This window comes from Acanthochromis polyacanthus, chromosome 13, assembly GCF_021347895.1.
Source record: "Acanthochromis polyacanthus isolate Apoly-LR-REF ecotype Palm Island chromosome 13, KAUST_Apoly_ChrSc, whole genome shotgun sequence".
NCBI lineage: Eukaryota > Metazoa > Chordata > Actinopteri > Pomacentridae > Acanthochromis > Acanthochromis polyacanthus.
The window spans coordinates 28,303,850-28,325,401 of NC_067125.1; the positions used below are offsets into that span (position 1 = coordinate 28,303,850).

At 40.9% G+C, this 21,552-nt stretch overlaps 1 protein-coding gene across 2 annotated transcripts; it reads right to left on the bottom strand.

The window, feature by feature from the left end:
* Nucleotides 1–2,864: 2,864 nt before the first annotated feature.
* Nucleotides 2,865–19,824, bottom strand: zgc:153184 (uncharacterized protein LOC751652 homolog). Of its 2 annotated transcripts, none has more exons than XM_022189097.2 (6): nt 19,673–19,824; nt 6,754–6,837; nt 6,563–6,637; nt 5,591–5,659; nt 4,579–4,791; nt 2,865–3,915 (listed from the first exon to the last, which is right to left on the bottom strand). In XM_022189097.2, the coding sequence occupies exons 1-6, from the start codon at nt 19,676–19,678 to the stop codon at nt 3,508–3,510; spliced, it is 855 nt and encodes a 284-aa protein (XP_022044789.1). In that variant the 5' UTR covers nt 19,679–19,824; the 3' UTR covers nt 2,865–3,507. The 2 variants fall into 2 exon arrangements, with proteins under 2 accessions (XP_022044789.1, XP_022044788.1); XM_022189096.2 differs by having other exon boundaries at nt 6,754–6,840; nt 19,673–19,822.
* Nucleotides 19,825–21,552: the final 1,728 nt, after the last annotated feature.

Here is a 21,552-nt window from a genome sequence, read left to right on the forward strand (position 1 = left end):
CATTCCAAAATTAAAGTACAAATTATATGGATCTGACCTGTTATAAGGGACACATTAATGTGGGGATAAAGCACGGTTAGATGCTTAATTTTCATCATTTTGGTGAATTTTTATGCACTAAATCACTGAAAAAAAATGTCTTTATACAGAAGACACCAAATTTAGGTACCAAGTGACACTTCAGAATAGACCGATTGTAACGCACTGACTTCATATAATTTCTATATTATTTTCAAATATTGATTCTCCAGTAGATCGACTTTTCTCATTTTTTAAAAATATTATTTTTAGGCCTTTTGTCGGCTTTATTTGATAGGAGAGATAGAGAGACAGGAAATGGGGAGAAGAGTTAGGGGAAGACATGCAGCAAAGGGCCAGCTCCTATACATGGTTTGCCTGCTTAACCCATTAATCATTTAATATTATTCCAATACACATACATGCATGATTTCTGTTCCCTTTTGTGTCTTTTGTTTTTGGGGCAACAGCCTCTTTAATTGTGTATGTGGCACCTCATTGTTTTTTTTTTTTCATCATAATAAATTCATTAAAATTACTTTCTAATTATAAACATTAAGAGGGACATACACTATATTGCCAAAAGTATTTGTTCACCTGCCTTGACTCGCATATGAACGTAAGTGACATCTCATTTCTAATCCATAGGGTTCAATATGATGTCAGTCCACCCTTTGCAGCTATAACAGCTTCAACTCTTCTAGGAAGGCTGTCCACAAGGTCTGGAGTGTGTTTATGGCAATTTTTGACCATTCTTCCAGAAGCGCATTTATGAGGTCACACACTGATGTTGGACCAGAAGGCCTGGCTCTCAGTCTCCGCTCTAATTCATCTCAAAGGTGTTCTATCATTTGAGGTCAGGACTCTGTGCAGGCCAGTCAAGTTCATCCACACCAGACTCTGTCATCCATGTCTTTATGGACCTTGCTTTGTGCACTTGTGCACAGTCATGTTGGAAGAGGAAGGGGCCATCTCCAAACTGTTCTCACAAAGTTGGGAGCATGGAATTGTCCAAAATGTCTTGGTATGCTGAAGCATTCAGAGTTCCTTTCACTGGAACTAAGGGGCCAAAGCCAGCTCCTGAAAAACAACCCCACACCATAATCCCCCCTCCACCCAACTTTACACTTGGCACAATGCAGTCCGACAAGTATGGTTCTCCTGGCAACCACCAAACCCAGACTGGTCCATCAGATTGCCAGATGGAGAAGCACGATTGATCACTCCAGAGAAGGCGTCTCCACTGCTCTAAAGTCCAGTGGCGGCGTGCTTTACACCACTGCATCCGATGCTTTGCATTGTACTTGGTGATGTATGGCTTGGAAGCAGCTGCTCGGCCGTGGAAACCCATTTCATGAAGCTCTCTGCTGAAGCACTGTTCTTGAGCCAATTTGAAGGCCGCATGAAGTTTGAAGGTCTGTAGCGATTAACTCTGCAGAAAGTTGTCCACCTCTTGGCACTATGCGCCTCAGCATCCGCTGACCCCGCTCCGTCAGTTTAAGTGGTCGATCACTTGGTGGCTGAGTTGCTGTCGTTCCCACACACTTCCACTTTCTTAGAATACAGCTGACAGTTGACTGTGGAATATTTAGGAGCGAGGAAATGTCACGACTGGATTTGTTGCACAGGTGGCATCCTATCATAGCCTAGCCATGCTAGATCCCATGTTTCTGACGGCACAAGGGTCTAGGGAAGCTCGACAGGGAGGGAGGCGGGCTAAAAGGTTGTCTATCAAATCCCTCTGCAGCAGTTGGGTAGGTATACAACCAATCAACGCAACGAATAGGCTGACGTGGTTCCGAGAGCACCGGCGGATTGTGTGGCTAAGTCCCATTAGCTTCCCAACCAGCGGAGCCAACTGGTATATTAAGGATTTGCCATATAAGTCCAAATACGTCTTTCTTCTCAATGAAACACTTCAGTGCCATCCTTTGTTTATCTTTCAAGTTGAATTTTACCTTCAAATCTTTAAGGGCTGTGGCCAAAGCCGAGTCGAAAGATAACTGTTTATTGTGCGCCGGTTGTTTCTGTCAGAATCGTCACGCCTCTGTCGTCACTTCGTTACGCCCGCCTTCTGACTCTACACTTCATGGTGATTGGTCCGGCCAGTTTTAGGAGAATCCAGCCTCGAGCCTTATGGAGGGTAACTAGACCCTCCCTGGCAGAGAATTAAATTCGTTGCCGTGGGTTGTCTAGCGCGGCTAGGCTAATCCTATCACAGATTCACCCTGGAATTCACTGAGAGCAACCCATTCTTTCACAAATGTTTGTAAAAGCAGTCTGCATGCCCAGGTGCTTGATTTTATACACCTGTGGCCATGGAAGTGATTGTAAGACCCGATTCTGATTATTTGGATGGGTGAGCAAATACTTTCGGCAATATAGTATATATAGAGATATAAAAGCAAATGTACAAAAAACCCCTGAATTTCTTTAAAACCATGCATTATATTTAACCTCTAATTGTATATTCTGTTGCTTTTGCAGGAACAGATGGTTTGTTGTTTGGATAAGAGCTCGCTTAGGTTGAAAATGCAAACCTACGGTGGAAAATTACCTGATTGCATGTATTAATAGGAACTATAAAAGTGCATTTTGTCCTATCATGATATGAACAAGCACAGTTTGCACACACTTGACAAAGCAGGAAATTAATTGAAAACATACGTGAGCAGATTATAGTTGCCTGGGAGCTTAATGCAGCTCCTCAGAATTCACAACATTTTAACTATTAAATAAACCTTTTAGCTGCACGTGACAGAAGACTTTTCAATACATTTAGTCTTGTCCTCAATTTTTTTGACACATCAACCCATATAAACCGAATAACAACATGTAGCAGGAGGTTTTCTTCACATAAAGAAGCTGTTTATTACAATTTCTTGTGCATAATTTCTGAGGACCTGAGCCACTCCACAGTCGCACTGTGAATTTTATATTTTTTTCTGTAGTATAGAAAATAACGGACAAGCTGAGACCAACATACATCCAAAGAAAAACTAAGCAAGGAATATAACTTCAACTTAAAGTGATTTGGTATGATGTCAAAACATTTATATATCTGCTAATGTATACATATATATGAAATCTACTAATATTTTTGCCTTTTGTCAACCCAGCATTGTACAGTTCGGTGTATGAGGCTCATGATGTAGAAGTGCACTCTTAACAAAGTCTTTTTCATAGATTTTCATAAAAACAGGAGTCCTGCAGACGTGGTACGACATGAAGGAAATTTCCTGTGATCATGGAGACAGTGTCAACTTTTCTCCATGTGCAGAAAAAAAACAGCTGCTTCTCATGACTCTCCAGTGTTTATAGACGTTGTTCTATAGACGGCCAGGAGAGGGCGGCAGAGGAACTTAGAGGAGCAGGTACCAAGAACATTTAAAACAGGTGAACTCTCAATGAGGAGGATTTTTCAGAGTTCTCTCAATCAAAGCAATGAATAATTTATTTATAGATTTGTCTTTCTTAAACATTCACAGTTCACTCCCTGTCATCTCCCCCTTGCTGAGGCATTTCCTCTTCTGTCTTAGCATCACCGTCTGTCTGCTCTGGAAGCTGACCTTCTTCGTCCGAACCCTCCATGGTCTTTTCTCGTTCCACTTCCTTCTCCGGATCCCGCCTGTCCTCCGGGTCACTCTTTTCTACCTCTGCCTCTGTGTTTTCGCAGTCCTCCTCCTTGTTTTCAGCTTCTTTCAGAGCGCCCACCTGCCCGGGTTCGGCCTCCTCCTCCGTCGGGCTGCTGAAAACCTGCTCCTCGTCCCCATTTTCTTTGGGGCTGTGCAGTTCAGTCGGGGACAGGCCGCTCCCGAAGGCCCCCGCCTCCTCCCCTGCTGACCTCCGGTGCTGTCTGGTGGGCAGACGCCTCTTGAATGATAATCGTGCACGGGTCTGTGTGGAAAAGATGATTAAGAGGCAACAGAGAATTTAGAGAAAAAACAACACAGTTTTAGAAATTCCAAGCATCTTAAATCTATAATACAGCACACGTTTTTAGCATTTTTGTCATTTTTTAAAGATAGAATTTCGACATAATCAGTCATTTTGTGCAATGAAACTGTCCAAGTCCAATCAGCATATGCGTGAGAGTACTGAACAAATGGTATCCAGGGACTCTAACTAGGCTAAGGGGATTACATCTTCAATCCCTCCCGCAGCAGCACACATGTACTACAGGGGCATCTTGCTGCAGCTTATCCGAGGCCTTCTTAAACAGAAGATGCAGAACACCCACTGAGATGTACGTCAGCGGGGACGAGGCTCACGTGCCCGGCTGTGACGACACAGCTCACTCTGCGAATACCAAGAGAAGCACTTCAGGGGGGCTTCAATGTGACAGCAGCTCGTGTTTGTCATTTAGTGACTCAGGAGTCTAAACATATGAAGCACAAGGCTGCTAATTTAATCAGAAAAGCTCAGAAATCATCATAACCGGATGGTGTGGGGTGCCGGTTGCCCTCGTGAAAGTCACCACAGCACCTGTCCAGTTGTATTACAACAAACAGCCCAGATTTATTTTGTCTGTGATAGTGTCAAGGCAATGTGCAGCTTCACCTTGTTGATGCTCGGCAGCGGGGTGCCTTCAGGAGGGCTGTCGAAGCTGATGCGGTCCTCCTCTTCGCTGGACAGATGTGAGGGTCTCAGGGTGGGGCTCAGAGGGCTCAGGGGGCTGCAGGGCGTCGTGGGCGACAGCGGCGCGGGCTGCAGCTTCACCTCCGGACTTCTGGGCGACGGCAACAGAGCAGTGGGCGACAGAGCAAGGTTGGCCTGCAAGGAGTAGAGGTAAAACCTGAAGCCTAAGCAGTGACATCTGTAAGACATTTGTTCTGATAACACTTCAACTTTATTTCTAATGAATAAACGTAAAATTAATACAATTAAGCTTGTCTTTAGAGATTCATTTTACAGGTTTCTTGTAAATAGGAAGTAAAAATGTAACCATGAGGTGAAGTAAAAGTTAAAAAATGGCATTTCTTTAAACATATGCACTTCTTAGTGAAATTTAAATCAAGTCTTTTACAGGTAAACACATAAAATAATGATCTGCGTGTACCTGCCACCTTTCAACTTTGAAACTCTGACACAAGCATGTCCTCAGACACCCTTAGTGTCACAAACAACACCTGAAATGCCCCAACAAGTGTCAAACAACACACAAAAATCCAGATTTACCCTCTGAAACTCAGCTAACATTTTCCTACCTGCACTGGGGAGAAGAGGAAGAGGGAGAAGCGGCAGCCCTTTTGTCCCATAGCTGCCCACCGTGTGAAATGCTAACTAAAGGAACTCGAGAGGCAAGTCAGAGCCTCTCCAGAACCACTGTGGCCCATTATCCCATTAGCTCATTAATGTGAGCCGATTGTGGCATCAGGGACAAAGTCCTTCCCCCTTTTCTTTCCATGTGAACATGTCAGGCACCAGAGGAAACTGAACAGTGGGTGGCAGTAATGCTTAACTATCTCAAACCCCTCACTACATGCTGTAATACCACACACTGGTGAAGGTACCAGCTGTTGTGTTTTCTTCTTCTCTCACAAAATATTCAGATGTCGCAAGATGCACCAACCTGCAGTTTCTCAATGATGGCGGAGTTCTTCATCTTGATTTTGAAGGGTTTTTGCGAGGTGATAGATTTCTGCAGAAGAACACAGTAAGACAAGAATTACGACTTCTAATTGAAACATAGAAAGCTAATATTTACATAAATTATTCATTAGTCACTTCATTTATAATGTGTATTGTTTACAGTATCGAAGGACAAGCAACCGCATACCCTGTTAAGTATTAAAACTAAATTAAATAACAAGAAAAGCTCTCAGAGACTGCAGTACGCCGCCAAAGCTGCTCAGTTGTATCATTTCCGACAGATAAGTCCTGATAAGTTTGCAGCGGTTGATTTGTAGTAGGGTCGCAATCATGATCATCAGCAGGCAGCTGATGTAGTGTTCACTTGTAGTCATAGCTACAGTGACAGCATGTCTCTATGTCGCAATGATACAGAAATCTTTAACAAAGCCATGGATCCAGACTATAAGCTACATAACTGCCAAAATTCAATCAGTTGTGTCATTTATCACCTTCCCTGAAAATTTCATCCAAATCCTTTATTCTGTTTTTCAGTAATGTTGTGCACAGACCAACAGACGGAAGGAAAAACGTGCGCCAATCATCACATAACTCAGCCGCTTTCCTTGGCAGAGTAATAAACAGTTACAAACAATGTTTTTCTTGCTTTCATGCTCATGATGTACACATCTTTGGATTTCTGCTGTGGTTTGTGCTTTTCATCGGCCACAATGCAAACTTGTTTGGCACTTAGTTTACTGGGAGAAAAACCAACAGCACTTTCCCAACGTTTCAGGCAGAGGAAGAAAAAATGATAAAATTGCAAATTTGGCAACAGCACACAGTCCACTGTGTTGAAAGAGTGAGGCTGCAATAAAAATGTACAGTAAACAAATCCAACACTGGGGACTTCCTGAAAATCTCTAGGCGCCAAATGCAAGACATGGGTCAGTAAAGGAACAAAATTACTCACATCTGACTCTTCATTATCATCCGCTTGATTCTGCAACTTCAGGGAGCAAGGAGGAGGTCTTCTTCGAAATGACAGCTTCGAATGAAAGACGTGGAGGGAGTGTCAGTGAAATGTATAGTCACACACAGTTTGTATGAATTCAGCAACTACTTCACTTTTTGTTGGTTACTGAGTTTAAATAAGTCCATTACCTCGTCATTTGAGTTGGGCATCGGTAGAATATGACCCTTGAACCTTCCAGCCAGCTCAGCCACAGATGGCTTGGATGGAGAATCCTTCTGGAGAGGAGAAACATTCAGTAAAACACCTGAAAAATACTTAAGCCTTGACTCATGGTGATGTAAATTAGATGCATATTAGAAAACATTAATACACTGATGAGATCAGAAGTTTACTTTGAAGAATTTAAATCAGATACAGTTATAATAGACATCAAAGACTGGAGATGATTCCACAGTTATCACGCAAACAGTAAATAAACAGCAATGAGATTAACTACACATGTATCTTAGGATGACAAATCAACATGTTTTGACATTCTGGATTTCCTCTTTGCACTCTGAACGTGGAATGCGACATCAAAAGCTTGAAAATGAAATTGCACCATAGCTTGGCCACAACAAACTAAACAGAACTAAACAGTACATGACTTTGGTAGTTTAAAGAATGTTAAGACATGTCATGCCTTTGCCTTGTTGTTAGATGAACCACAACAGCTAAACAATGCCACTCAGGGGACCCACTTGCTCAACAAAGAGAGCCCAACGCTTTTTTAATAAGCAGCGCACAGAGCAGCAGAACATAACTGATGTTCTGAAGAAGAGAAAGTGTTTCACTTCCTACTTCTGAACAGCAAAAATGCAGACGGGTTGAGAAACACAGCAGGGGAGGTGGAAATGAAAAAACAACCAGACTCCACTGGCGGTTCTGTTCTGTCTTTTGGAGGAACTCATCTCCTGCTGAAGAGCTCCGGATGTGAGTTTCTCTCTGCACAGCTGTTCAACATCACACTGCAGCCGGCGACAGGTCCGACCTGTCCTTGCAGCCTCACACTCATCGTTATCACTTCTGAGCCCTTTTACTCTCTCTCTCTCTCTCTCCCACTATTCCCAAGCTGATTGCTGAACTTCCCTCCCCTGCGCTCGCCTTTGATGACCAGCAACTCACTCCACATATCTGCGGATGGAGTGATAAGTTTGCTGATGGCGTCAGGCTGGAATGTCCATGAATGTAAAGCCTTGAAACAACTCTTTTTTTCCAGGTTCTAGGTTCAGTTTTGAGCCAAGTGTTTGGCCAAGCAGGACTGCCATTTGATGATGTGCGTCGTAGTCACCACTCCTGGGGCCCCTCTTGTTCTCGTTCTGGCTTTCATACGGCATCTCATTTCCATCCTACTTTTTACTGACCACTAAAAAGCTCATGCGTCCCCTCACAGCTGCCAGTTCTGTCACATTTCCTGGGTGTGCTCCTCTAAGTTCCCCCCACCCGCCATTGCTGCACATTTTGAACCACCGCCCATGAAAACACGGATCTCCCAGGCTTCACAGATACACGCACATTCCATGTTTTAATCGCACGCTTTATTTTCCTTTTTCCCCTTGTTCTCAACATGACCTCACCACCTTGCTCCCTCCACCCAAACGTGCAACAACACCAGCAAGTGGCTCCGTTAACGTGCCTCTGCTTTGCCTCCGCGTCCTAATCCACACCCCAGCCCTTTTCCTGAGCTCTCTTTGCTCATACGTGATAAATAGTAATTACCAGGGACCACCCACTTGCCACTCTATTATTTTGTAACCTCTAATTGTTAAACGCTTTCCTGTCCTCCAAAAACAAACGCCGTCTTTCGAGCACAAAGTGAAATCACAACAGTGCGAGCAGAGGAAGCCTTTTGTTTCCATCTGCTCAAATGTTTTGGGTCAAGTTTGTTTAAAAAATGTCTGCTAGACTCCTCAAAAATACAAAAAATCCCTGGTTTGTTCTTTTAGTTGAGTTGCTTCAGTTTCAGTAAGTTTCAAAGTGATTATGGAGTAAAATCATCTCATTCAAGGTGACCGCTGCACTTCACTGCTCGTGTTGGGAAAGGATTGTGCTCATGTACAGCAAAGATTAAACCTTCCATATTTAGATAATTTATCAGACAAGCAGCTTAAATAAAGTGACAGCTATATGAACACTGCAAAAGGCTTCAGCAGTGTTAACTGGTTTTATTGGAGAGCCATTAATATTCTTCGGTGCGTCTTCTCACAGCGAGGCTTTATCTTAAATGAGCTTCTTCATGCAGAATGGAAATAATGTCAGACTCCTGACTGTACAGACACTTAAAATGCATGCAGTTTTTAAAATCATAGCTGCGGTTTCACTCATGTGTAATGTAAAAATGTCCAATGAATGTCTTATGAGCAGGGACGCATGATGTTGAGGGTGGGGCAGTGGACAAATACTGCGATATTTCGTTTTTCTGCTATGTATATTACAATGTGAGAAAATTTTGGTGGGTGACTTCATCTGCATTGAAAAGAAAAAGTATTTATTTCAAATAGAAAAGTTGAAAAAAGTCATTTGGAACCTTGTATGATAGGAAAGGCATTTATAATTGGTTATTGCTTTAGGCTCTAGCTTCGATTTCATCACACAGAGCTTTTTTGTGCGGATTTTTTGGTTTAACAAAATAGTGTAGTTGTTTCTTGTGTTGGCAGCTATTGCAAGACATTGCTACCTTTTGGTCAACATGGTCCTTTCTGAGAACATTTTGACCGAACTGCTGCTGCGTTTCTTTTTGCAACACCTTGTCAGCATTTCTCTTCTGTTCCTCGCTCATTTCACTGTGCCCATGTGAAGCCTGCAAGTCAACAAACTGAGTCCTTTCAATACACATATTATACAGAGTCTTTGCTTGTAGATTAGTTATGGAAAAATTAGAATTCTGCAAGTTTTATGTTCGTATGAAGCAGCAAAAAAAACTTTGCAGCAAGATGTGTTTGAGTTCATTCGCTTCCAACTGCACTTCCTGCAATGTGACTATTGTGTCTGCAAACATGATGTAGAGGCTGAAATGATATATTGTGCAGCCTTAATTACAAGTATCAAAACATCCACAGTTGGATTAGAACTCCAATCTTTGTATTTTGTTCTAATAGCAAAATCCGATATTAAACGATCAGCCACAAGATTAAAACCACTGACAGGTGAAGGGAATAACACTGATCATCTACTGACAGATTCTCAACTCATCTACATTCCAGATGCAAAGAAAACCTTCTTTGCTTGAACACTACTGATAAAGCCAACGTAAATCTCTACTTCTGTACCATTTTGTAAAGAAAATGCACATGAAACACTAGCCAAAATGGACTCCCAAGTGCGTCAGAACTACCACTGTGACTGCACGGCCGCCATCCACCAAACGGTCAACTTGGAGATGTTTGCTTCTGAGCAATTTAATGCTCAGCTTCTGGCCTTCATACACGTTACTTTGGCAAATATCACCCTCCTAAACATTTTTCCACATCAAGCACACCCCACTCCATTGCAACAGCACTCCTCAACGTGCTTGAGGAGCACGACCAAGAGCCTGACCAAACCTTCAAACACTCCAGATGTCTATCTAATCAAGCATCTGTGGGATACACCGGAACAGTCCTGATCCACAGAGGCCTCATCCCACAGCACCCAAAGGATCCAGACACCACACCACACTCCCACAGGTCCCATGTCTGTCCCCTGACAGCTATTCCGGGATCCACACAAAATTAGACGAGGAATTTTAGGGTTGTGGCTATTAAAAAATGTGGTGTGACCGAGTTTTTTTATACGCTATGATTTTCACAGTAACATTTTACAGGGACATTGTCAGCAACCTTATGCAAAATATATAAAGCCCACTAATCTTAGCCTTTAATGTCATGGTGTGGCTGTCTGACTTTTAATTTATTTAAAAAAAAAATGTCAATGCTAACAGTTGAAGTGGTTTTACCAGCAGTCACTGAGATGACAAAAGGCAGCAATATTTCACTGAATCATACCAGGCCTCAGATTGGTTGTCGGTACTGCGCATGTTCGACTCAGCTGGGACCCCAGGCTCCGTGGAAGAGTGGGAAACTATGTTTCACTGCAGGAGAGAGCAGGGAAAACTATTTCTGGGGCTCTAGGCCTGGGAAAAAGCCCCGGCACTGTGTAGGCAGCCTGGATCACAGCTCTGCTCTTCAACCCCTCAGCTCCTAAGAGAGAGCATCTCTGGATAAGCTACACCACATCTGAAACATGCAGCAATCTGGCATATGGAGCAATTGAGCATGTCTAAACAAGGAAGTGACAAAAAAGCTTCTTAAAGCAGAGCCTTAAGCATGTGATTGAAGTTTTCCAGAAAAGTGGGACTGGGTCGAAGCTGAAAAAGAAAAAAAACTCGACTTCCTTGGAAAAAAAAGCTAATTTAGACTTGTTCCTGCACTTACAGTACAGACTTAATCCACTGGCATTAAAGGCTGTTTCAAGAAAAGTCAGGATCGTTTACATTTTTTATGACAATTTTTTTTATAGAAAAGTCAGTTCACGCTCGTAGCAAAACTCACTCAAGCGGTAAATGTTAGCCTTGGAGGACAGCTAGGTCTCATAAATGACAGAATTTGTTAGTTTAATTCCCCAGACAAGGTGGGAAAATATAGTGGGGTCAAATTCAAAGACAATATTTCATTTGCAGTGCAGCACATTGCCTGGATGCCTATTTGACATTTTTCACCCCTTAACAATTTGTGGAGTCTCTCTAGGTGTCATGTAGTACCTGCAGCCCATTACTACTATCTACTAGTCCATGACAAGTATGTATGAAAAGTTTGAGGTTGCAATCCTAAAAGTCTGTTTAGTTACAGTATGATAAATAAATAGTTGTATTTGCTAACTACACAGAATGCTAATTTGGAAGCAGAGTATATGAAAAAAGGTAAAACTACTCTCTACATGTCGCATGGCTTCAGCTGGGAGGCAAACATGATGTCTGAACAAGTAAATGACAGCAAGTTAGAACACAAAACCTGAGTTTACAGATGCAACTATAAAGTATTTCTATTGTCAATTAGTCTGCAAATTATTCTTCTCAATTGATTTAGTTGTTTTAGTTCAGTATGTTTCCTAAAGCCCAAGATGACATCCTCAAATGTCCTGTTTTGTCCACAACCAAAAGACATTCAGTTTACTGTCACAGAGGAGACAAAAAAAATCAGAAAAGATTCAGTTTAGAGACACTGGAATTTGAGATTTTTTGCTTTTATTTTCCTTAAAAAAAAATACTACACCAAGTAATCGATATCAAAATAGTTCAAGATTACTTTAATAGTTGACAAAAAGAGGGTTTAATCATTAATCGTCAATCAAATTACTGTTGAGTTTCATATCTTAGAGACAGCTGACTGGAAGAATTGGAACAGCAATAAAATTCATTATTATGGCTTCATTTATGTTGTGATATCGATTCAGTAGTCGACTTTCTGGAAATTTAGAAAAAAAACTTTTTTTTTTAATGAAGAAATCAGATAATAAATAGCAGTAGCCTTTCTGGAAATTCTGAGAAAATCATAGTTTTTAAAGAAAGGAACATTTAGTTGACTACAGAATTCCTAAACTTCTGACTTTGTTGTTTCTATAATGGCGTCACCAAAAAGAAGTCAGCAATGAATGTATGTTTCTTCCTAATTTTCACATCTACTACTAGAAAATTGCTCCTCTAATCATATTAGAAATTCAATAGTGTCTTGAAACACTTGAAAAATCCCCCTAACCTAATATAATAAGAACATACTTTGAAAAGGCTCAACACATCTCTTATCTGTACCCTATAAGCTCTTGTGTTCCGTGAGCTGTGCTTGGAGAATTAAAGGTTAATCCCAGCCAATGTCTTCATTTCCAGACTGTGGAAGGAGACACGAGGTTTACTGTATGACCAGCAGATGTGGAAGGAGAACACAGAGACAAACAGATCACACAAAGCCTGATATTGTCTGTTCCTGTGATTCCTGTTTCCAGAGGGAGGGGAGAAAGCAGCACATGATATTAGAGTCAGTAAATCCGAACATCTCTGCCTGATATACCGGCAGCGGTCGGAGAGCAATAGGCCATGTAATCTATCACGGAGCTGATGGAAATGCTGTCTGGCTCAGGGGTCTTTAACCCTTCTCTCAGAATAACCCTCAATCCTCATACGTAAGCTATCAAACACAGTGGAAATCTGTGAAAGTGAAGATAAATAAAGCACACAGCTGTTTGGTGAGATCTTGTTCAGTAGGTTCTCCAAGCGTAATGGCTTCAGTTTGAGTGCGCAGACTTTGTTTTCACAAGTCAGCGTGTTCTGCCAGGGGGAAAACCACCACAGTGAGCAGCTCCCTTCTGCCTACACTTGTTAAATGGTAAGAAAGCAGACAGGCACTTCTCTTGCTCGCTGCCTTTCCAGGAAAACATGATGTGTTTTTGGACAAGACCTCATCCGAATATCTCACTTTTCCACTGCCCTCACCGGCTCTGCTTTAGTGTGTTTTCACATGTACATTGTGTGTATGTGAGTGTGTGTAGAAGCGCATTAGAAAGGCCCTCAGTCAGAGCGATGAGGTAAATGGACATCTATGAGCTGAGAAATGGGAGGTGCTGCGGGAACAGAACAGCGGGGAAACGAACACGAAATAAAACAAGCATCGACGGAGTGGAAAAATAAATTCAGATGACCTGAGAACAGAAAACTGCTGATAAAAGGTGGATTCCCAGAGCAGAAGCACACAAGAGCTTCAATCATAACGCAAGGCCCCCCGGGAGATTTATAAATGTTATTTAACTGCAGTCTGATTGACACAGTATGAAGATATGAGAACAGATAACAGCAGCAAGCCTGCTCAAGGAATGCACTTCTGATATGATAACTGCAGCAGCCTGTTTAGGATCATCTGAGCTGAGAGTGAATAATGATTAACAAAAAGTTATCAGAAAACATAAACAGCTCACAGGAGAGATCACTTCCCCTGAGAATGTTTAAACTTATGCAAGAAAACTTCGACACAGTGTTCTGGTATTCTCATCCTCTCTGATCCAGGACGAGAACCATCTGGACGGGGGATCAGATGGTTGACACGGAGGCCGACTGCTGCAGACAGACATGGGATGACTTCATTCGGTGAATCAGTGCACTTTCCCCACTCCGATGCTGTGTAGTTCCTGCAGACTGCCACAGGGGTTTGGAGTCCATTCATGCATAGCTGCATACTCAGGATCACATATTCTGTTGCGTTTGGCAGCCGCCTGCACAGTGCAGTTGATGGCAGTTATGGGAATGTGAAGCGACACGTTGGGCCATTTGGGTTTTTCTGCAGGCATGAAGGCGACTCTGGCAATATGGAGAGTTTACAATAATCTCCTGCCTTTTCACTTCTATTTACTCTGCTACTTCCTTATACCCATGTAGCTGAAATCACTTTCACTCATTTCTGATGTCACCATATCTGGCTAAAGATCCTTCTTGAGCAAATCAGAGAATCTCTCTATGTTTCTGTCCTGCTGTCGACCTGAGACTGTGCAACCAACCACCAGCTCATCCTGCAGGATCTGTGCATTCAAGCTGAAGTTTCCTCTTCCATCTACCTGGTTCTAGACCCCTGACGACTACACCTGTCCCTGTCTTTAGTAGCTTGTACTTGCTGAAGATGCACCACATTAATGGAATCTAATCCCCAAAGCCCTTTATCTAGTTTGAACCTCAATAAATGCAATAAATGTGCACATTTAATCAATTTCTGCTTATTGTAATACAGGCAGTCCTCAACTTACATCAGAGTTCCGTTCCTACAGTCTGATCTAAGCTGATTTTCGCCGTAAGGTGGAACTCCATCAGAAGAGTTTGACTTAAGCTGGGAGCCATAACGAAGAGCAAAAAGTTAGTGAATACAGCACAATCCAAGGTGGTGTACAACCGGCAAATGTAAACAAAGCCGTATTATAGCACCGCGTGACGACGTATTCATCCGCTCTGCTCACCAACTAGTTCCATGTAACCAGTTCCGCCGTAACGATGAAACGCCTTAGGTCGAGGACGTCGTAAACCGAGGACCCCCTGTAGATTAAAAAACTGGCCATGTGTGCTCACTTTATTTAACATGTTAAGTTATTGAGTGCATATTAAGGATTTACATGCATCTAATACACATAAAGGAAGTCAAATCTCTTCTTCACTAATTTCATATCACTATACAGAGTAGTGTTTCTGTTATTTAGTTGACCATAAGTGATATAAGAGGGGACAAAACAGAAACAAGTGTCCATATAGCATCATAGTGTTTAAACACTGCAACTTCAAAAGTGACCACACAGTTGAATTAGTGCATCTCAAAATCTGTTTAAACAAAAAAAAAAAAATCAACATTATAGGTTTTGTGAAGGCAGAACTTATTCTAGGACTGTTGCATTCCATATATAGATACTAGTTTTAACTAGGTATAGCTAATAAAGTGGTAAACGAGAGTACGGTCATATAATCATGACATTTAACTTTTGCTTATGAATTTTGTCCTGCTTTGCTACAGTTTTGAATGCAGGAATGTGACTTGCATTTTAGTATTTTTTACTTCATGTTATTTCTGCTTTTACTTAGAGGAATCTGAAAACTTCTTCCAACTCTGGTAGGATTGAATCCACAGGTCACAGCCCAGTTTCCCAACCACTATACCGGCATTGCGCATTTGTCTCTGTTACATTCTGTTTCTGAGCCGTCAGTCAGCAGTCAGTCTGAATTTGAGTAATCCTCACTCCCCTTCCAAAAAGCCTCGCAGGTTTACAGCATGCTCAAACCTGCAGGATGCACCTGTCCTCTGAGCAAGAACAACCTGAAAACCTCAACCTTTTTTTTCCCAGGTGCTGCAATAAGATACTTTAAATAATGAAACACAGACGAGGAAATCCGAAATATTCACAATCTAATTGAGGTTGTAACATCTGTTGGAAGTAAAAAATGCAAAACTTGGCTTGGAAAAAAAAGGGCACTTGCAAAGTACAAGCAGCTTGCAGCACTTATTGTGTTTGCACTCCTTTCTGCCAAAAAAGGAAATAAAGAGCACGGCTGGGTGCCAGAATTAGAAGAGTGTGGCTGAGGAGGTGCAGGCAGTAAGGGTTAACTGGTTTGCAGTCTGTAAGCTACAAACTCACAGTGATGATATTGTTTCTCGTCGTAGTTTCCACTTCCTCTGCCTGACTCGCTGTTCCCCAATTGCTCTGTACGTAGTACCCCGCGTTTTTAGACAAACTGACAAAATTCAACATGTTTGACAATCTGCAGACTTGGCCCATTTCTCTGACCTGCTCACACTGAAACAAAATGGCAACGACGTGTCCTTCAAGTCAGTTCTGACGGCATTGCTTTGTCTCATTAAGTTGAAAACCTGAGCAGAGACAGAAACTGCATAGCTTGGACAGCTGGATAACACATATCCAGTCATGACATAACTTCCTTGAAAGGCAGCAGTATGTTTTCCTTGTACAGATCAGTGTCCTCGTCCTTATCTCCTCTGTAGTTCCCACCCCACCTATCTATCTGCCCCACGCACTGCTTTGGACCGAATACTGATACCTCATAGCAGGAAAAGCAAAACACCGCATGTGTAGTTGGAGTTCCTATAAGGGCAGCAAATAATGGCATTGTTTAGGAAAAGAACAACAACAAACACTTTCCAATAAAACGCAGCATAAAGTAGTTAAGGCATCATGAGGCTTTATGAACCATTTGATTGGTCATAAAGGTGCAAATATTCTCCAATGAGCCAAGCGCCCACACAACTAATTTGAAGTCAGACTAGATGGAGGAGATGTAAATTCAGCCCAACAGAGCAAATACCGATTTTTAGATTAACTTCAGAAGATTTAAACGCTGCAAACCAGCAAGTCAGACCACATTATAGTGTCAAAAGATAGTGAGTTGTGCATTTTCCCCCACAAATACACCTTTTGCAGCACTGTAGAATCAAATTAAAGTCACTAGCGGATGAGTTTTTCTTTGCATGTCAACCACAACTTACTATGTGTGTATCTCGGGCCTGTTAACTACACTGAACATGCTTTCTACCTTACAAAACATTTGCAAAGTTTTGTTGTACAAGGTTTGAAACCTGCCTTGTTTACATCACTCTTCTTATCTTTGCTCACTGCCTTGCACTTTCTGCAACACATCGCAACTAACTACCTCTGCAGATAACAATCTCTTCACTTGCTCTTACTTTGCATTTCTGTCCTCATCTGGGTGCTGAGACCATGAAACAGTATCAGATACATGGCAGTTAATTCTGCCCAAAACCAGTTCTTGTTTTCACACCGTTGACGTTCATCCCCGGGGAAACTAAACTGGTTGTGAAACACTCGAGACAAACTGCAGGAACTCCAGCGAAAACACGACAATTCTGCAGATTTTGTATCATTTTGGACGCTGTAAAGACGATTAAATGTGTGAACACAAGGCAGAAAACATGCTGAGAGATAGAATTCAAAGATGAGGCTACCACAACAGGAAGCGTGGGCGAAATCTAAGTCATTAAAGTCACATGAGACGCCGGCGGTTTGTCCCAGTATCACTATATGCTCATCATCCCAATCATCTCATCGAGACTCAGACATCCTTCAGTCACGGGATTTGAATGAACTGCGTTAGTAGTAACATTTCATACACACCCCACTGTGTGTGATGCGAGCAGAGATCCAAGCATAACAGCTCTGTGACCGAGAGAACCGGCTTCGGTTTCGCAGGCTTCGCCTTGATGCTGATGCTTTACATTCCACCAAGCTTCACGGTCAGTTTGGTGTCTGTTTTATGTTTGAGATGGAGCTAACCAGTCATCTTGCACGGAAACACACTAAGCTCAGTGTACAAACTTTGCAAACAGTGCATAATTCACTCATAATACTCCTTTTTTGTTATATTTTACCATGACATTCTGGTTCCAGTGGAGTACAAGGAGAAGCTGCACTACATAAGAAGTACTGGTTCATAATAACACTATGACACTATTTTAAAGGCTCGCTGCTGCAAAGCAAGAAGGGGAAAATCTAAGTCATTAGCACTTGTCTGGCTAGCACAGACTGAGTTCCTGTGTTATTGCTCTCTTAACTTTACTATGGATTACATAATAAATGTGCACACCATATGGTTGGCACGGCCATCCCCAGTGCTCGCTCCTCCAGCTGTGGTGTTGTTTTTCCATCAGAGTTGAACCCACCACTCCACAAACCGGCACAAATCCTCAGGTGCCTCCACACACACAATTTTCCACTTTTTCTATTAGCACCTTGTCGTTCCCACGTGGGGGAAAAAAAACCAACATTTAAGAATTTCCATGTGTTAATGTTCTCATAAGACTCGCTCGACGCGCTTGATGTAAATCAATGTTGCAGACGACCGTTTGCTGAAGCTGGAAGCACACGGCCGAGATCACTAACGTGATGTTATCGAGGCACAAAGCTAAAGCAAGTGTGAAGTCGACTTTACAAAACAGTTTTACGGTTGTTTACTAGTAAGCGAACAACAAAGCTAACATTTGAGTGAAAAATGGCACCATTTTGGCTTAATTTAAGCGTCTGATTGTTTACTGGGTTGCGATTCTCAGAAAATAGGGAAGTGACAAATCAAAAATTAAGTGCAAAACTCAAATTTCATTATCAATGGCAGCAGCATAGCCTTGGATAGCCACATGACAAATTTCACTTCACTCATTGTGGTGCTGTGGTGAGATTCAATAAGCAATGATTAGGTGCCGACTTGAAGGGATTTGCAGGAAAACTACTGACACATGATTTAAAGAAACATTGGAAACATCTGAACCTGACTGATGAAATGTCTCAGTCTCTGGGCATCATTGGATTTTATATCAAGCTTTAGGACTAGAGTTTAACATTTTACCTAAACAATCAACACAACAGTGCCTTGGCGAGGTCGTTGGTCTCCAAGTGTCATAAAACTTGCAGTGAGTTTGCGAGATCGAGAAAAACTTGGATTCGCCAGTGATTCATGTCAAAGTTCAGCTTTTTGTTCAGTCTTTTTTACTCTCAAAACAACTTTATATTGTACAAACCAACTATTCAGAATCAGAAACCCAGTCTAGATTCATTTCTTTCAAGTTTAGCAGCAAGGAAAGAAGAAAAAGATTTGACTTAAAGCATAACTCAGTCCTAAAGTGTGCTCCAAGTATGTGAGAGTAGTTTATTACCAATCTTCTCCCTCACCCAAAATCAAAAAAAACATATGGGTGTTTCTATTCCTATTGGCCACATGACATTAAATACTCCAGAGTGATGTTAGGAGCCTGAGGGAGAAGCTTGTTTTGCAGGGAGGAGGCCACAAACCTGCAAGCAAACCCTGCAGGAAAAAACACATGGGTGGAAGGACCGGGACAAGAGCACGCCTTTTCTTTTTTAGCCTCAGCGCAAGTGTGTAGCGGACAGTTTGGCCTTTGAGAGGTGGGTGGGAGGGTTAGAAAAAGACCTAAAAGCGCTCTAATAAGAGGAGAAATAAATGGCATTTACTCCAAAGTGCACAAACACTTGCTCATGACAGCTCAGCTCCATTTCCTTCCTCGTACGTTGTGGTTACTTGTTATGACATTGGCACCACAAACCTACTTTCGAGCCAAATATCAGCCTGTAGCTCAAATAAACAGCAATAGTGGTAAAGTTCTGTTGCTTTTGGTAAATCCTGTGCCCATAATTCTATGTATCTGTGTGCCAATGACAGAAAAACTGCACTCAAAGGGGGGGAAAGGAGTAGAAAATTACATCATAGAGCACAACAAAGTACACACAATGTCACAGTTAGGAGTATCATAATGAACCACAACTGTACAATGATCCGTAAGTCAACTAACAGCATGCCAGCAGTGTAGTGGGTTAAATAGCTGCACAAACAAGCCCCTCCAGCAGCAGCAGCATCACAATAATAACAGAGCATTAGAAAATGCTGTAAAGTCACTTCACTGAGCTCCTATGATGTAATGCTTTAATTTCCACCACGGCACGGCTACACAAAACCCACATTAAATGGTAAAAACATCTGGTTTAAAAGTACAGGCTGCAAACACACAACTACACTCAGAGAGCTGCTACCTCCATCCTGGGAAATGTGCCACAGATCGTCCCCTCCTGCCTCCTTCTTTTTTTTTTTCCCCCTCCTCCTCCTTTTCGGCCTCTTGGAGCAAACTGCTGCCTGCTGCCTGGAGGAAAGTGAGAAGCGGAGTCTGAGAGAAGCTCAGTGTTTATATCTGGAGCCAAATCAGCCTCATGGACGCGGAGGAGGAGCCCACAACTTTTACGCGCATTTGGCTCCGTCTGCGCCGTCAAGTGGATGCGGTTCAGAAATGGCACTTCTGCTCCAGACTTTAAAAATAAAACCAGCTTTTTAGAGGGGATTTCCACAAATGATGCTGAAAATGGACAAATAGGTACGTATTCATCCCCTTGGGGAAATCCAAGGTATTCAGTAGGTCACATTTATTAGACGTAAGAAAAACAAGGTGCAAATCATGCTGATAAAGGAAACCAAGTTAAGGTCCACGAATAAACATGACAAAAAGAAAACAAATAAATAATTCCAGCAACATATGTCAGTACACTAGATAATACATAAAATTAAACAATAAAAAATAGAATAAGAAAAATAAATCATTCTAAAAATATATTTTAATTACAATACTGTTGAACAATAACCACAATAATAATTGTTCATTATTAATAAAAGTACCATAACTTTTAAATTATATTTCTATTATATTTTATTTTTTTAATTTTATTTATTCCTTTCACTCATTTTAAAATTCATCCCTTGTTTTACAAAATAATAATAATAATAATAATAATAATAATTATTATTATTATTATTATAGCAACAAAAATAATTATATTTTAATTACAATAATATTTAATAATAACAATAATAATAATAATAATAAGAAGAAGAAGAAGAAGACTAATAAGACTAATACATTTACTACTATTAAAAACATTCTAACTTTTAAATTCTATTTTCATTTTATTTTTATTGTTTTATTTTTTACTTTTTTATTAATTTTAAAATTATTATTCAACTATCATCATTTGCTTTATAGTGATAATAATGACAATAATCCATTTATAAGTTATATTTTAATTATAAGAAGATTTAACAATAACAATAATAATAATAAGAAGAAATACATTAACATTTATAATACTATAACTTTTAAATATATTTTTTCTATTTTATTCTACTAGCATAATTTGTTTTATAATATCAAAAACATCAATGCATATACAACACAATTTAAAATGAAAATAAATATGAAACAAAATTTAAAATAAATTTAAAGACAGAGAAGGGAAAATAAAGAGAATGCTTGCAATGACTTATTAACCCTCTCCGTCTTTCTTTTTCCTTGTTATTTGACAGATTTAGCAGCTGCAGACGACAATTTAAAATTAGACGACATTTTTGGCACACTGTGAATCCAACAGGAAAAGCAGAGAACATCTACATCTGATGTATCTGATGAATACAATGATAGTAAACACACTTATAAGTCTGTACATATCATACATATATTGCTGCTAGTTTTTGTCACTTGTGGGACAAAATAGCTAACTTTATTTTATCCACAATGTTACCTGTGAATAAAAAATAAAACATAAACTTCTCTATTTAACTTTTAAACCTTCAGTCTGCGTTTACTTAGTAATTTTATTACATCTATTCTAAAGCACGATATTTCCCACATGCTTAGGACTATGTCAGGCTTTTATTTTGAAGGCACCGTTTTCTCACATCTGTTGTTTTTCTGTCTTCTTCTGGCTTGACTGAGCTGTGAGAGGTGGGTCATTAACTAGGCAGTGTGAATAATTGTTTTGAGCATAAGAAACCTTTTGGTGTCGAGTTTTGCTGCTTCAAATCCTACAATTCCTGCAGGATCTCTAAAACTACATCTGACATAATTTAAAAAGTGTGGCAAATTTAA